The sequence below is a fragment of the Salminus brasiliensis genome, chromosome 14 (assembly GCF_030463535.1).
Source record: "Salminus brasiliensis chromosome 14, fSalBra1.hap2, whole genome shotgun sequence".
NCBI lineage: Eukaryota > Metazoa > Chordata > Actinopteri > Characiformes > Bryconidae > Salminus > Salminus brasiliensis.
This window is the reverse complement of record NC_132891.1, coordinates 9,711,183-9,728,448: the sequence shown is the minus strand read 5'-3', so window position 1 is coordinate 9,728,448 and position 17,266 is coordinate 9,711,183. Positions and strand designations below refer to the sequence as shown.

At 42.3% G+C, this 17,266-nt stretch overlaps 1 protein-coding gene across 7 annotated transcripts in view; it reads left to right on the top strand.

Moving 5' to 3' along the window:
• Positions 1-17,266, top strand: part of camta1a (calmodulin binding transcription activator 1a) — a 543,944-nt gene that overhangs the window by 533 nt on the left and 526,145 nt on the right. For 6 of the 7 annotated variants that reach the window (XM_072696328.1, XM_072696324.1, XM_072696326.1 and 3 more), the window contains exon 2: positions 9,061-9,162. The exons of the other annotated variant lie outside the window; for it this stretch is intronic. In XM_072696328.1, the coding sequence (XP_072552429.1) occupies positions 9,061-9,162 (102 nt within the window). The remainder of the gene's footprint in view (positions 1-9,060; positions 9,163-17,266) is intronic. 7 annotated transcript variants of the gene reach the window in all.

Sequence of the window (17,266 nt, the reverse complement as noted above, 5' to 3'; positions counted from 1 at the left end):
GCCCCAACTTCTCTTTTATTTATCAAGCTTCTTGGCTCGCGTGAAGATTGTTTGCGAGTTGGCAGGTGGAGAGCACTTCAGGTCCCAGTTTTGATCTACACTGCCTGCGTCCTGGAAGGGCTTCTTTGAGCTTTTACAGCGTTCTGCTTGCATGCAAAGTCTTCAGGCAGCTTTGGCAGGCAGTTTCAAAGCTCTTCACTTCTTCTCAGAAGCTTTTTTTGGGGAGCAGCCACTTGTCAAAAGTGATGGTCTCCCAGGCCAGGCTGGTTCCAGTCAACTTGTACCGTCACTGTAACTATAATGCTGATCTTTGCATCTTCCAGTTTCTTGCCGTACTTTGGTTCCATCACCAAACTGGTGATGGAGCCGTTGCCCTGAAGGCAATGCAGATAGTTGTCTGGACGGAGAACTTGGAGAACACATGTAGGCTATTTGCAGTCGACACACTGAGGTCATATCAAGGGGAGGAGATGGTGGTGAGCCAGGCGAGAGGGTTCTTCTCCTCTGAAGATGTGGGATACAGCAACTCGAGGCACAGTTCCTGTACTGACCACAGCAGCAGGTCTGCAGATCTGGTGGAACTTCTCTGTGTTAATAACGATTACAGTATTAGTCCCTGTGAGTCGAAACGTTCTTAAGCCAGGTGCAAAATACTTCTTCGGTTTTACTAAACTTCCACATATCCCCGCACAGACTGGACTGCGCTTTGTTCTGACCGATACCAAGGTGTCCGGCTAAAGTTGACCTCTGCTGGTGTTAGTTTCATAACATTGAAATAAAAACCAAAAGTAGAAGATTAAGGCAGGTTGCCTCGGTTCAGCCACAGGGTGGAGACATTGAGTTAAAAGAAAGTTTCTGCCCAAAAATAGGGGTGTGTGTGTGTGTAGGGGGATCATGTAGTGTTATTGCATATGGTTACCCAAAATATGAATTATTGCTGTGATATTTGATCATTAACATGAATTAGGCAGCAGAAAAGACTCATTAAGCTAAAGCCCAGGCGGACCGTTCTAGATTGACTTTAAAAGCCGTGCTGAGGAATCTGTCAGGACCCCTTTATGTGCTGGATACGCCAGGACCAGGCAGATGCATGTGGCATTTGCTCACATATTACTTTAATTTAACCTGCCTAATGACAAACCTATGGCCATAAATCACTGCTGTGACCATACTGAGGGAGTAACGGTATGGGCGCGAGGAAAAGGCTGGTGTGTTTGAACACACAGGGGTCCACAGGGGGGTGGTGTTGAGCTGTGCAAGGGCCCACAGCACATGTATGTTTTACTATATGAGCGGCGTGTCAGCTGAGACCAAGAGCATTAGAATAAAGAGACATCTAGACACATCTAGCCTTGTTTTGAAAGCGTCACAAGGCTGAAGGCTAGCTGAGCTTGTTGTATTTCAGTGACTGACGCAAACAAACACATGCAGGCTTGTAGCGTTTGTCACGTCGGTGATCCTTCGTCTCTTCTTTTTTTTTTTTTTTTTCCCACTTTGCATTACGGTTGCCAAGTGCTTTTTAGAAAGCCTGAGCTGAGGCTCCCCTCGCTGAGCAGGTTGAGTTATTTTTGCCGTTCTTCTGAGGTCAGTGTGTGGAGGAGGAGCGCATGACACACACATACACCACATACACTTGTACGTGAACGTAGTGCTGTATAGATTCACACACTTTAGGAGCTTCAGTGTAGAGTATAGCCTAGTGTTTGCAGCGATGTGCCATGTCAGGAGCTTAGGCCTCAGCACAAAAACTGTGTGGAATGTCGCGTCTTTTAAAGTTTTACGCAATTTTCCTTTTTCCCCCCTCTCCAGAGCACCGTCTGTCCCATAACCTTTTGTCCTTGAAGCCGTGGAGTGTTTTTTTTTTGTTTTTTGTAGAGTCCTGGTCTCCAGTGCTTCTGTATTTTGCAGATTCGTACAATAAGGACAGGCTGTTCTTTGCTGCAGGCTGCTATGAAAACATGGGTAATATCTCTCGTGCCCCACTGAGTGCTCCTGTCCCTCAGTTTGACCCTTCCCACCTCCTAAGAGCCCTGCTAGCAGTGTTTAATACAGGGTTTAGCAGCTCGCTGCCTATAAGAGCACAGCAGACACAACTAAAGATTTAGACGTTTAATAATTGAGTGTTTTTGTGGAAACTGTTCTCTTGACACCATCGCGTTATTAATAATAGCTGGATTTTTGGTGCTTCAGGAAACTAAGCATGGCATGAAGGCAATAAAGGATGCTGTGATTACAACCAATTTCATGTTGGTAGCAGACGTAGAGAATAAAATCTTAGCAAGATCTAAAAGACTGGAGGATAAACACAGTGTTTACAGGCGAAGGCATGCCAGCTGAAAAAATGGCCTTTTAAAGATCTCTCCCAGGTTCTGCTTTTGATTTTGTTTCGCACTATTTACGCTAAAATAAAGGTCTCTGTAGAAGACCCTCTTCTGAGTCCTTTAACAAACTATCAATTAATGCTTCTTAAAAGCAGTGGTTCTCAGACTGGCTCCCAGGCGGCCCACATTATTGCTCCAACTTAACTGACAAAACATGTATAGGGCAAAACAAAAGAGGGTCTCTGAGGACAGGTGTGAGAGCCTCTGCTCTGAAGAACCATTTGTGTAAATGGGATGTGTGGGAGTGTGAAGAACTTCCACATGATGTAAATGTTCAATACCAATGGAAAAAAATGTTTCCTAGAACCATACATCCAAGCTAGATATGCGTTATTTTTAGAAGTGTATAAGGATTAGAACCTGCTCGATGTACAGGCTCGCCAATATTATTAGGTTATAGTCCTTATTCCTAAAAATGATCCTTTAAAAAAATACCCAAGCAGTGTTGCTAATACTTGGACAGAAAGGCTTCTCTGCCCTAACATTTGTACCACCTGCCTAATACTGAGTTGGTCCCCTTTGTGCCTCCAAAACAGATCAGACCATTTGAGGCATGGACTCCACAAGACTTCTGAAGGTGTCCTGTGATATCTGGCACCATGACCTTTGAGGGGCGGCCTCCATGGACCACATCACTAAGCCTTAGGTGTTCATGACCCTGTCACAATAGCATTCTAGGTTAGTGCTAGCTACTCAGGAGCTAGGTAGTCATCAACTGTGCTAGCAACAAGATATGATGATGATGAAGTCTTACTGAAAGATGAACTACATTAAAACACATTAGCAAACTACAAACCCAACACTTTCTGCTCTGCAGCAGAACCTAATTTTTATTCAGCTCAGCATCAGTACAAAGTAGGGATTTAGCGATACGTGTATTTGTATCGTACCATCGCATTATGGGGGTCACATTTTGGCAAGTGCAGCCGCCTGGAGAATACACGGTACGCGCTATTAGAGAACATACAGTTATTTCAGAAGCATGTTCCCCAACCTTAAGCTGTAGGTCATTGGATTTGCATGGTATTGTGGGAACTGTAGTGGTTTAGGTGTATTGATATGATTACTGTAGTCTTGAGACGCTGGAGTCTTGTGTCTCAGACCGCCTGACGTGCTTTGAGTGATAAGATTTGTATCATAAGTCTTGGGTGCGTTCATGCTTGCATTTGTATGTGGTTTGGCCTTATCCAGATACGATTCTCACACTCAAGATGCAAGTAGTGACCAGAAGTAAAGGGGGTTCTCAGACGCTCATTATTATCTCTCTCTCTTTATTCTTTATCTCTCACTGGTCTCACCTTTGAGTTTAAAACAACTGAAATTAAACAAGCATTTCCTAGAAATCATCAAATGCACATGCACCTTTCTCAGTGTGAAGAGAGTGTAAGTGCAGCAATTTTTAAGGTGGAACGGGAATTCCGACTTCACACTGGGGAATAAGATGCTAACTTCAGCCTCATGTGTTAGTGTAAACACATTGAACATGCTAACGTTTACACTTTACTGCTTTATTACCACAGGACAGGCTGTATTAACTCCCTCAGGGGAGACTATACTGCCCTAGATGGAACAAACTGTAACTTGCACAACTGTAACTGTAACTGTTCCAATGAAATGAGATGAAACCTGTGTTTCCTCCCCTTATGGGTTTTTTTCTGTTGTACCGTTCTCGCACTAAACTGTGAGGTATGCACCATGTTGCAGACCAGACCATGACTTTTCCATGGTGGTAGACCCCTAGTAAGTAGAGTTTTGTGATACATATTTAGACACTTATTACATATTTATTATACAGATTATTAAACATTAAGCAACTTGCATTAGAAGTGCATTAAAATAGCCTGTTATAATGATCAGTGGGAGAGATGGATCAGTACAATGTCAGAAACAAGGCCTTCATCGTTTGTGTCCTGATTTGAGAACTGTGAAGATAAAAACCTTTTAAAATGAAAATTAAAACCGAAACATAGAACAGAGAAGTTTGCCAAAAAAGAGGAGACATGCTGTGAACGCAGGTCGATTACAGAGTGCAAATCTTCTGACCTGTTCCAGACAGTATACGCATCAGTCAGATAACTGATGTGCATTAATACAGGAGCGCTGATGTCTGTGAACTCCTTCATGAATTGCATCGATTTAACTGCACAGCTCACATCAGGGCCGCTGGCTGAAGTTGCACTCAATTGAGACAAGTGTGAAACACATAACTTAGCATTAAAGGTGTCAGTGGGGTAAAACCAGGGTAAAACACCCTCACCACCCCAACATGAGCATCATCCCTAAGACCACCTAATTGTTTTTAAATCACATTTACTTTTAACCTTTTTTTTTTGTAGATACAAGAAGCCTCAGTTACTAAGAAACATTTGCTCATCCATCTCATTAAGTTATTATCTGATATGCGGAGAACATTCTGTATGTGATGTGATTAAATTAGACTCCTGAATTAGTATTAAATTGTCATTTGAAAAGGCTTAGGAGGTGCTTGATCCTTGGGTAGAAAAGAAAAACAAAAGGTTTCTGGAATTTTTTTGAAAAGATTCTCTCTGAAGTGGTTATGTTTTGGGTAAATCTAGTTCAAATGCTATTGGACGGAGCATGTGCGTGCATCTAAGTTGTGTAAAACTTTGCTTTTGTTTGGCAGAACATTGATTTTTCTTCCTTAAGGGGCGCCTTTCTTCCCCCGTATTGTATCCTGTAATGCTGGCCAGTGCGGTGTCTCCATTTCTTGGATGTGAATTGAGCCATGTAGGAGTGCAGCTGAATGGAGCTTACTTCAGTAGAACTCAGCTGCGTTGAAGTTGCACAAAATATTATAGAACTGGGCTAGTTTTTGGGTTTCTCACAAAACACTCTCTCTCTCCCAGCTAAGATGATCTTAACATTAAGGTGCTTTTGGGAAACTGGGCCCAGAAGAGTACCCTGTACACAACCACAGCCCTACAATGCACTGCAGTGTGGTTTTGCGTAGGGCAGCATTTTTCTCCTGCTCTCAAAATATCTGCTCCAGGACCAGGGTTGGATCCAGGACCTGTGGCCTAGGGCATACAGGAGCTGACTTTATTAGTTACACAATGTAGACAAAAGTATTAGGACACCAGCTAATTTATCATGTTTTTTTTTCTAAAATCAATTGTATTGAAAAGAGTTTACCCTGTTTTTTTGGAGTGACTGTTTCTACTGTCCAGGGAAAGCTTTCTACTAGACTTTGGACCATTGGTGTGAAGATTACATTGCATTCAAGCGACAAGAGTGTTAGTGAGGTCAGGATGTTGGATGATCTCCACCTCACCTCATCCCCAACTCATCCTAAAAGTATTGGATGGAGCACCATCCATCATTCCAGAGAACACAGCTCCACTGCTCCACAGCTCAATGCTGCGGGGCTTTATGCCCCTCTAGCCCACACCTGGCATTAGGCATGTTGCCATTAGGTTGATGTTTATCTGCTCCTTAAAGTTTTACTCTATTGACAATACTTCTCTACAGGGTCTAGACAAGCTGTGTGTGTGTGTGTATGTGTGTGTGTGTGTGTGTGTGTGTGTATACATTTGCATACCTGTGTCAGCAATAGGTTCAACTTAAAGTAGCTGAATGCATTATAGTTATCATTAGAAGGGGTGTCCACAAACATATGGACATACTGTGTATGTTGCCTTATTGGCAAAAATGTTATCTAAATATCAGGTTCTGTAGTCAGTAATAGGTGATTGTCTCCAGTCTGACGTTGGTATTGGCTCTTAAAATTACGTAGCGTTCAGGCAGTGGAGAGAATTCACTTTCAGATTTATAACTCTATTAATTGAAGTAGGTCTAATGTGGCGGAGATAGATGGGTTTGCCAGCTCCGCCTGGAATGTGGAGACAGAACGCTTCTCCAGCCTGTCCTAATCCAGCCTCACCTGCTTTAGACAAGTGATCATATTGACTTCGAAGATTAATCCAGTTTACTCCAAATGTAGACAAAATAAAACCCCGTTCCAACAGCCTTAGATCTCTGAAGAGCTCTGCTGCCGCCCCCTTCAGTGCTCATTAGGGGGAATTCTGTGAATATTTATTTCTGCATCTAGTGGTGCATCAGCAAAACCGGGTGAAGGTGGGAGGTGAGAAAAGAAAACAAACAAGCGAGCAAACTGTCTGGCATTCTGAGAAAACATAAGGCCTGGTTTCCAAAACCATATATAAAGCAGATCAGAGCTTTACCTTACCACATCTTCCTTTTGCAATGTTCAGATTTGTTTATTCACTTAGTTTTTCCATACGTTATCAGTTGACTTTCCTTTTCCATTTCCTTTCGTTTTCTAAAGCCTAATAGATTGTGTAGAGGGAACAGGTTCATCATTTGCAGCTAGCTTAGTCAGGCCTGCCAAAGCCATTGGAACCCACACATGAGGTTAAATAATACAAAATAATAAACATCATCTGTTCAGCTCTGCCGTAATGTCGTCAGCTTATGGAAATACATACATGCTTTCTTCTGCTATCAGATCAAGGACATTGCTTTCGCAGCATCTCAAAGCCCTATCCAGAACCCTGCTTGCAAAATAAAATTCCCCATTTCCTCACCACAAGGGAGCAACTTAAGCCAAAGTAATTCCTCCTGCCCCTCTGAAAGTGCATGATAAAAGAGGGTGCAGACTTGGTGGGGTGAGGGGAATTTGACACATCCGAACTCGAAGGCTGGACGGAGCAGACTGGCTGTTAGAGGTGTTCCTCTGCATGGACATGGACGCTTACAAGATGGATGCATGGCCTTGTTCATGGGAGGGATTTACTGGACTAGGGTCTGAGTGATGTAAGTTTTTGCTGAATAAAATAAAGTTTCATGTTATTGGTAAAAATCCCGCTGATAAAGCAAGCACTGGTTTGAATAAGAGGTTTGTTTTGCGCTGTAATGGACAGAATCACTCATTTGGTAAGTTTTTAACAGTTTATCAAGCTCTCATCCAGCCTTTCTAGAGCTTTCTAAGCTAACCATCACCAGTCGTTTACCCGTTAATATAGCAGAAGAATCTAAACGGGTAAACGTAAACTTCTTCCATGTGTTTATTTAGGGATTTGAGAGTTTCTGCTGTTTGGCTTTATGAAATTTCATGACTAAAACTCAGCTAGCATATTTAACAATTCACAATTGACCACAGACAGTCATGTCTGTCAGTAAAGCTCTGTTTACCTCAACATAGTCTGAAAATGATGAAGAATTATCGCTCACCAAAACGGTTACCTCTGCAAAATCAGTATCATTATGGGGGACAATATTTTCATAATCGTCTGGCCTTTAAACCAGCTAATGCTGGCTCCCTTAACCCCTCTGAGCCCAGTTTCCTAAAGATCATCTGATAAAGAGAGTGTTTGATGTGATGACCTTTGTGCTTAGATGCTCTTGGAAAACCCAGCCTTGTTTACTAATGCTAACCTCATTAACCACCCAGTTCACCAGAGACAGCTAATGCTAACCTCACAATTACTCTGGACCCAGAGAATGTTTAGTCTGATGTTTGCTCGAGTCTTTAAGAAACATCTTTGTGCCACAGTGCTTTTGGGAAACCAGCCTTGTTCACTCCACTGCTAATATCCTCTCTGTTTACCTGACACTGCTAATGCTACACGTGACCACAGACAGTCATGTCTGTCAGTAAAGCTCTGTTTACCTCAACATAGTCTGAAAATGATTAAGAAATATCGGTCATTAAAACGTGTACCTCTGTAAAATCAGTATCATTATGGGGGACAATATTTTTCATAATCGTCCGGCCTTTAAACCAGCTAATGCTGGCTCCCTTAACCCCTCTGAGCCCAGTTTCCCAAAAAAGTGTGAAGATCATCTGATAAAGAGAGGGTTCGATGTGATGACCTTTGTGCTTAGATGCTCTTGGAAAACCCAGCCTTGTTTACTAACGCTAACCTCATTCACAGCTCTCTTCACTAGACACTGGTGATGCTAAACTCACTATTTCTCGGGGCCCAGATAATGGTTTGAGCCTTCTCCAATGCTATTACAATCTGTTTACCTGACACTGCTAATGCCACATGTGACCACAGACAGTCATGTCTGTCAGTAAAGCTCTGTTTACCTGAACATAGTCTGAAAATGATGAAGAATTATCGCTCACCAAAACGTTTACCTCTGTAAAATCAGTATCATTATGGGGACAATATTTTCATAATCGTCTGGCCTTTAAACCAGCTAATGCTGGCTCCCTTAACCCCTCTGAGCCCAGTTTCCCAAAAAAGTGTGAAGATCATCTGATAAAGAGAGGGTTCGATGTGATGACCTTTGTGCTTAGATGCTCTTGGAAAACCCAGCCTTGTCTACTAACGCTAACCTCATTAACCACCCAGTTCACCAGAGACAGCTAATGCCAATCTCACTATTACTCTGGGCCCAGAGAATGGTTTGAGCCTTCTTCATCTTTGTGCCACAGTGCTTTTGGGAAATTCAGCCTTGTTCACTCCACTGCTAATATCCACTCTGTTTACCTGACACTGCTAATGCTAAACTGGTTCACCAGTGCTGTGTTACTAACCACTCTGTCTGTGTGAAAGAGGCTATCAGTGTTGAGATTTTGTTTCAGCCAGAAATGTGCAGTTTTTCCTAGTCTCTTTTTTTTCTTCTCCTCTCTCTCTCTCTCTCTCTCTCTCTCTCTCTCTGTCTCTCTCTCTCTCTCTGCCTCCTGAAGGACTGAAGAAAATTCGTAATCCAGATCGAATGTACAGATCAGCTGTGTGTTATTCCGGCCATGCTCCTCCTAAGGGTGTCAGTGATGACACAGAGATGAACAGTAAGAGCTGGTTATTAATATTGCATCCGTGGTATTGCTCGAAGGGGCCACTTGCTGGCTGATCTATTATTAATTCATCGATTCATTTATTTACTTCTTGATTTCATTTATCTTCCCCCCTTCTCCACTGGGATTTCCTTCCAGATTTTTTTTCTTTTCTTTTTTCACCCCCCCCCCCCCCCTTCCAAACCCACCCCGCCTTTTGACTCTTCAAGGGTCTTCTTGATAGGAGCATGCTGTCAATATCACAAGCCTTGCCTCTGACTAAGAATGACTGTAAGCTGGACCAGGCCATAAAGACTACTTTACATCACACTCTCATACAAAACGCTGTTGTCCGCTGCAACACTGACCTTTTAAAAGCTGCCGCTTCCATCCATCTGAAAGCGTACTACTTGTCCAAATATTTGCGGACATCCATTCCAATGAATGTGTTCAGCTACCTTAAGACACAGAAGTGCAAGCTTACACACACACACACATACAGCCTCTACAGTCCCTGTAGAGAAGTATAGATAACGCTAACCTATTGGCACCATGCCTAACGCCATGTTGTGGGCTAGCAGGGTATAAAGCCCCCTGGCATCGAACTGTGGAGCAGTAGAACTGTGTTTTCTGGAATGATGGTGCTCCATCCAGACCTTTTGGGATCAGTTGTGGAATAGGGAATGAGGTGAGGTTGTGATTATTGAACATCCTGATCTCACTAACACTACTCACTAACTCTTGTTGCTGAATGCAATCAATTCCTCACAGCAGTGCTCCACGATCTAGTAGAAGGCCTTCCCCGGACTGTAGAGACAGTTACTCCAGCAGGAGCAGGATAGCCTTTTTTTTTTAATACCCTTGATTTCAGAAGAAAAAGTGAATGAGCAGGTGTCCCAATACTTTTGCCCATATAGTGTATATTGCAGGGTAAGCAAAGCAACACTAAGCCATCCATCGTATTTAGATGTTTTTGTTCGAGCTTCGCGAAGTAAAGAGCTATTTGCCTTTAGATCAATTACGTATATTAATGTATGCTGATGCCGTGTAGAGGTTGATTACTCAAGAAGTAGCACCGTCTACATGCTTAATAAGCACTCCCACCACTCCAGGAGACTTTCTTGATCTGTGTAATTAAGTGTGTTTATGTTTGGCGTAATTCTGAAAAGGCAGCCAGATCAGCCACATCTTCTTATGCTATTATGCTATTCACTCATTATGCTCTTTCCATTGAGCCAGTCCTTGCTGCTTCAAAGCACAGTGTTTTAATGAACACTCTCGCCGAGATGTAAAGTAAATGGCAGAGGCTGCTGTTTGCAGTCATCCAGCATACAGGCTGTGTGTGTGTGTATGTGTGTGGACACGCTTAAAGCCGCGACTGAGACTATACAGCGTTTTTTTTCCCTCCCTCCATCCATCCCATGCTCTCCCGCACACTCTTGCATGCAGCATGATGTAACTGCTCGGTGCGAGGCTGTGTCTGGCGGCCCAGTTAATGTGCGCTGCCCAGAGGTTTTTGTATCACTAGGACAGTAAAATGCAGCGTGGCCTGGCGGAAGCAGGTAAACCACTCATGTGAGTAATTGTGGAAGTAGTTATGATAAGAATAAAGGGCTTTAGAGGGGATCTGGCAGCATGTCGTTTTACTGTCTGGTATGTGTGTGTGTGTGTGTGTGTGTGAGAGAGTGTATGAGTGCGCACTCTCAGGTCCTCACCTCCTCTCTCCCTGAGATGGGATTTTCATGGATGGTTGAGTTTGGCTGAGGCCGAAAACACATAAGGACTCCCCTCCACACATCCCCCCCCCCCCTCACCCCATAGTTTGATGCAGCCACTTCAGCTGAATTAAGTCCCTGATTTCAATTTCTCCATTTTCCGATTGAAGGCAGCTTCTTGATATTAGTACAAAGAGAGGAAAAAAAGCTCTCTCACTTTATGTAGTGTAACTCATAGCAGATTTCCTTTTCCCGAGATCAAAACAAGGAGTGTCTTGTTTCGCTAATTAACTGAGGAAAGGTCGAGAGGAAGCGTTCACATTGTCGTTTTCCGAGTTAAGTGCAGCAGTTACACAGTTAGGATATTCAGGCTTTGAAAGGCAAGCCTGATGAAAGCCTTTATTTAAGCAAGTTATTTTGCCCCATCAGCCTTTTCAGGCCTTAAAATATTGGTCCTTGAAGCTCCACACACAGTGTTTCAAAGTGATTTTGAGCACCTCAGCTGTATTGCACAAGCATTCACTATTTTCCTTATAGATTGCTCCAGAGCTGTGGGGCTTGCCGTTTCACAGGACTGTATCTGTTGGGTGTGCAGCCGGGAACAATAAACAGTAACTAACGCAGTGTTGTGACTGATGTTTATTTCATAAATTCAAAATGTGTTCACTTCTTCCTGCCCTGCTCTCAAAAAATGCTACTGGCTAATTACACTGATCAGCCATAACATTAATACCGCCTGTCTAATATTAAGCAGGTCCCATTTGTGCCGCCACAACAGATCTGACCATTCAAGGCATGGATCTGGCACTAAGATGTTACTAGCAGAAGGCACCTTAAGGCCCTCCATGGATCAAATCAGTGAGCCTTAGTACCTTTAGTACCTGTGTTGCCTTAGGTCACTGGTTTTGGTAAGTGTCTTAGATTCTTAGGCTTCAAGAACTGACTGTTGCTGAAGATAACCACAGACACACAGACACACACACAGCTTGTCTAGTCCCTGTAAAAAAAAAGTACTGGCAATAGAATAGACACTCTGGAGCAGGTAAAGATGAACCTATTGGTACCATGCTTAATGCCATGCGTGGGCTAGAGGGGTATAACCCCCCAGCATTGAACTGTGGAGCAATGGAACTGTGCTCTCTCCATCCAATACTTCTGGAGATGAGGTAGGGTGGGGATCACCCAACATCCTGACTTATCCACACTAACGCTCATGTCACTGAATGCAATCAAATCCTCACAGCAATGCTCCAAAATCTATTAGAAAGCTTTCCCTGGACAGTAGATATCGTTACTACAACAAAAACAGGGTCAACTCTTTTTTAATACCCTCAATTTCAGAAGAAACAGTGAATGATCAGGTGTCCAAATACTTTTGTCTTTATTGCGTAGCTGTGGATGTGTGTTCTATGTGTCTATGTATATATTCATGGCATTTGGCTGACTCTTTTATCCAGAGCACCTCACATTTTAGGAGTCTTGTCTAAGGACTCCTGTGATGTAGTGTGGTATGTTTGCCCGGGAATTAAACCCCAGTCTGCCACGAGAAACGTGGTGTAGTTACCCACTACATCTCACCAATCACTCAACCACTCTAGTAACGTGGCCCTTAAAAAGAGATGTAGCAGTTTCTTGTCAAGTTCTTATGCTCAGTAGTTTGTCCTGGTCCTTCCCAACCATCCACAAGCTATTGGCGTATGTAGACCTTACAGAAGGAATAACAGAGCCAGTGCTGGCCTTCGACGCAGCGTCTTTTACATGACATCCTGCACCTAATTTGCTTTAGGAGGGAAGGTTTGTTGTATCTTCCCTCTAGCTCATAATGTGATAGCTCTGCTTTCTGTAGCAGAGTTAAAAGCACAGCTTTGACACTGAACACTGTTGTGTTCATCTTCCTGAAAGCCACAGCCAGTCATAGATGAGCCTGTGATCTAGATCTAGCAAGATGGTGCTAATCAGGAGTGCAGTCCGGTGCAATCAAAGCCAAGCAAATGTATCTATCTAGCTCATATCAGCTGATTTCAATTGCAGGGACAAGCCAGCATAACCTACACATGTGAAGGTTTCTGTCTGTGTGATGTAGGCATTTATTAGTGCACACACGACTCAGGACTCCCTAATGCTGGAGAATCCACAGCTCTCCACCCTAACTGATTGCCTCTGATTGTCAGTGTGTGATTTAGGCGGCCATTGCTACTTGTTAGAGGGGGCTGTTCTGTTATTGCTGTTCAGCCAGGGTTTTTTTTTCACCCTCTTCATTAGCAGGGTTTATCACAAATCTGGAATGACTCTCTGTCTGGTGCAGACTAATAGTGATGTAAGCTTGGGATTCATCTTTATCCAGACAGTTATTCAACCCTACTGTGAGGTCTGCTGAAGCAAAAGGCTGCATTGATTATTAGTTATTGATTTAATGGGGTGGCGGAATTACTCTTGTGATTGTGTCTGAATAATTAATCCCAGCATCATTTATACTGTATGAGAGGAAAAAGGAGAGTCGTGATCTGTGGTCGATGCATGCTAATACTGTCCGTTTCTTCCTGGTCAGCATCTCTTTAATCTCCATCATTTGCTTCTTGCCTTAATGTACTAAATGAGTGCACGATTGCTTGCATGTATCATTTGCTTGTTCTTTCTCCCTGCATTAAGTGCACTGCCAATATGGGCAGGTCATGCTGATAATCTGCTATATGAGTCTATATGTGGTCTTATGTTGTCTGTGCAGACCCTGCAGTTGGATTCAGTGTGACAGCTTGAATGTATTGTTGTTTTTTGGTTGTTTACTCACATTCAACTGGTAGTAAATATGAAAGGGATTTAAAAGAGAGATTTAAAAGGATGCCTCGATCCAGTTATTTTGAATATGAGTCTCTTAATGCTGAGTATCAGCTGATATTGATCTGATCTTTGTGTTTGTATTAATAATACAGCCAGTAATATGACTAATACAGTCTGACTCTCCTGCCTGACCTGATCAGCTCCCAGCTCATTAACAACACTGCAGTCGCTTCCTGTGTGTGTGTAGTGGTACACACTCTGTACTGATATCTGTTGTTGTTGGTCTACTGGTGTGTAATAACTGGGTGAATCTGATGTGATTTGGGTTTCTATAGCGTGTGTGTGTATTAGCATTAGCGTTAGCCTCCACTTGGTTTTGAATGGGCTCTTCAGTGCAGGTTTAAAAACAGAAAAAGGCGTGCGGTTCTCCCGCTGGTAAAACAGAGCGTTTCAGTGAGAGTTTTATAAAGGTTTAGATATTAAGGTCTCCACACTGCAGACTCTCAACTCTTTTATTTATATTCTGAGAGCGTCCACACTGCTGCTGGCCGGACAATAATGTCCGCTAATGGCATCTAGAGGCCATCAGATGGCGATCTGAACATCGTGGTTAAATCAAAGACTTGGATTGGGAATGAATAGCCGATACCCAATCCATTAAACGATGACTGGATTGGCCACTAGATGGGATGGGAACATTCCTAATTTAAAATGTATTACAATTGACTTTGTAGATGAATCATTGATCAGTACCAGAGTGTCAAAGGTGAAACAAGCCATCCATGAAGGTCTAAATGCACAACAACATAATTTAAAGAAGACTTCCAGGTTAAAGCTGCTCTCGTTTTAATTCGGTAACTTGACAGGCAATTAAATAACCGCTGTCCAATAAAAAATGTGTCTTCATATTTGTCCATTTTAAGTTGTCTCCATGGTTTGAACCCTGTAGCTGCTCTGCACTTTGTGTCAGTGACTCTGGATGAGTAGATCAATAGAAACACTCTAAATGACTAAAATATTTTTCTTTGACTTTCCTTCGAAGTTAAGAACATTTTTGCCTTCTATTGTAAAGTCATCATTTTGGAGATGTTTTTATTGGACAGCAATTCCCCACCTTTCAAAACTCTTAGTTCTTAGTTAATAAATGATTTACAACATTGTATATTGAATATTTTTTTCTGTGTTCAGTTCAGTAAACACTTATAGCCCAAACCCAGATTAAGACTGAAACAATTTCCAGTAGAGATTCACAATTGACCACAGGGTCAATTGAAACCAGACTTCACAAGGGCGAGTTCCACCTGGAAACCTTAGGCCGGAAGCTGTTAGCAAGTTAGTCATTCTCAGTTTAGCTCAGGCTGACTGGCATCTGACTATGGCGAGTGCAAATGAGCTAGAATACCTTTCTGCTTCTTTTGAATCAGTGAGGGTCTTTTCTTTTTGGAAGGGTTGGGCTGAAGTTTTGAGTATTTAAAAAGTCTAAGTGGAACAGACTGAAACACTACTCATAAGTTTTTTTTAATTATTATTTGACTTATTTTGTACTTTTATAACATAAGAGATGCTTTTCAGTTTTGCAGTTAATTGTGACCTGATTCTTCTTTCTTTTTTTATAAGCTCAGCCCTATTTAAAAACAGGACCTAATTGAATGTGTATCTTCACTGTTTACATTTTACTGCTTAATACACTACAGGCTGTACCGACTACCTCAGGGGAACTTAATGACAGTAGGTGGAACAGACTGTAACTTGCTCTACTGTCTGTTCAGAATAAATAAGAAAGAACTTAGCCTCATGGAGTTTTATGGGGGGGGGGTGTGTTTTTTTGTTGTTGTACCCGAACTTGCACTGAACCGTGAGGTCCATATTGCGGTGTGAACCAAACACTGACTTCTGTGTACCATTACAACCCTACCATCGAAACCACAGTTTAATCCAAGAGGCTTAATGAATGTCCACCGTCCCTTACTGGTCAGACAATAACTATGTTTATATGGGCACACTAGGCCAAGTTCTCAGTCAGTCTAAGAAATTGGTCAGCATAGTCTGACTTTGTGATGTGAGAGTCTGAGGGGTGATCGAAGCATTTCTTAAATAGTCAAGCTTAACTTAATTTGTTAACAGTCAGCGAAGTATACTTACACTGTCAGTTTTAGTCAGACTAATTTCACACATTGGTGCGGCTACATTTTTTGTATCTTATATCTTGCTATATTATGCTATCATGACAGTCTGACTCACCAGAAGCACCCGAAAAGAACAGAACCTGTACACTGATCAGCCATTACATGAAAAAACACCTGCTTAATATTGAGAAGGCCCCCCACGTACCACCACAACAGCTCTTACAGTTTGAGGATGGACTTTACAAGGCCTTTGAAGGCGTCCTGCCTGATGTTTTGGAGATGTTCTGACCCAGTCGCCTAGCCATCACTGTCTGGCTCTTGTCAAAGTGGCCCAGATTATTTCGCTTGCCCATTTCTACAGCTTCCAACATTTCCATCAACTTTAAGAGCTGACTGTTCACTTTCTGCCTAATATGTACATCCCACCTTTTGTTAATAATAATTGTTAATAAAACAACCATGATGTTATTGTTTTTAATGTTATGGCTGATCAGTGTATATGCATTTTTGCAAGTGTTTTTTTCTTCAGAAGACAATACATAGTTTGTCAAGTCAAGTCAAATTTATTTGTATAGTGCTTTTTACAATCGTTGTTGTCACAAAGCAGCTTTACATAATCAGTAATTAGTAAAAGACAAAAAAAAAGAAAAATAAATAATGTAAAAAGACATGAAAAATCTAAGACCCCCAGTGAGCAAGCCAACGACAACAGTGGCAAGAAAAAACTCCCTGTGGAGTTTGTCATCATTGTCATTTTTATTTTGATCAATTTTTATTGTTCTGCATTTTATTATTTAGCTTTTCAGCAAAAATGAAAGTGCTTCAAATGGTTCTTTAATTGATGCCAAAGAAGAACCACCTTTGGTTCCATAAGGAACCATATTTGTAATAGGGTGTGTGAGTAAGTAAGTGTGCAGAACCTTATACTTGGTAAAGAACCATTCCATTAAGGTTCAGTCAACCTTCAAAAAAAATCTTCAAACCCTCACATATCTCTATTACAAACATGGTCCTTTATGGAACCAAAACTGGCTTCGCTCAAGGAACCATTTGAAGCCCCTTAATTTTTAAGAGTATAACGGAACTATAAAAGCATCAGAGATTCCGGAGGAGCATTGTGTCTGGAGCTAGGATTGGTATCCCACTGAGAAACGGTCGGTGTTTCCAGCGTACAGACATTTCTGAGACATGAAAACAGCATCTCCCAGTGATGTCCTCCGAATGTAGCACGGGGTAATGCTCACAAAGTTAAATTTAGATCACTGCTCAATCTCTGGAAAGCACTAGCCTGCGTGAGGAGCTGTGACTGGTCCTGCCAGGTCTTAGTTTAAATTGAGTTCATCAGTAGAGCTGCGATAGTGGGGATCAGTAGTGGTGTGGAATGGCTGACCGCTAACAAATAGCCCGACGGCTACAGCTCTCCAGCACGGCAGACGGCGCGGTGGGACGGAGGGGGTTGGAGGGGGGGCTGCTCTTGAATTTCAATGTTGAAAAGGATTG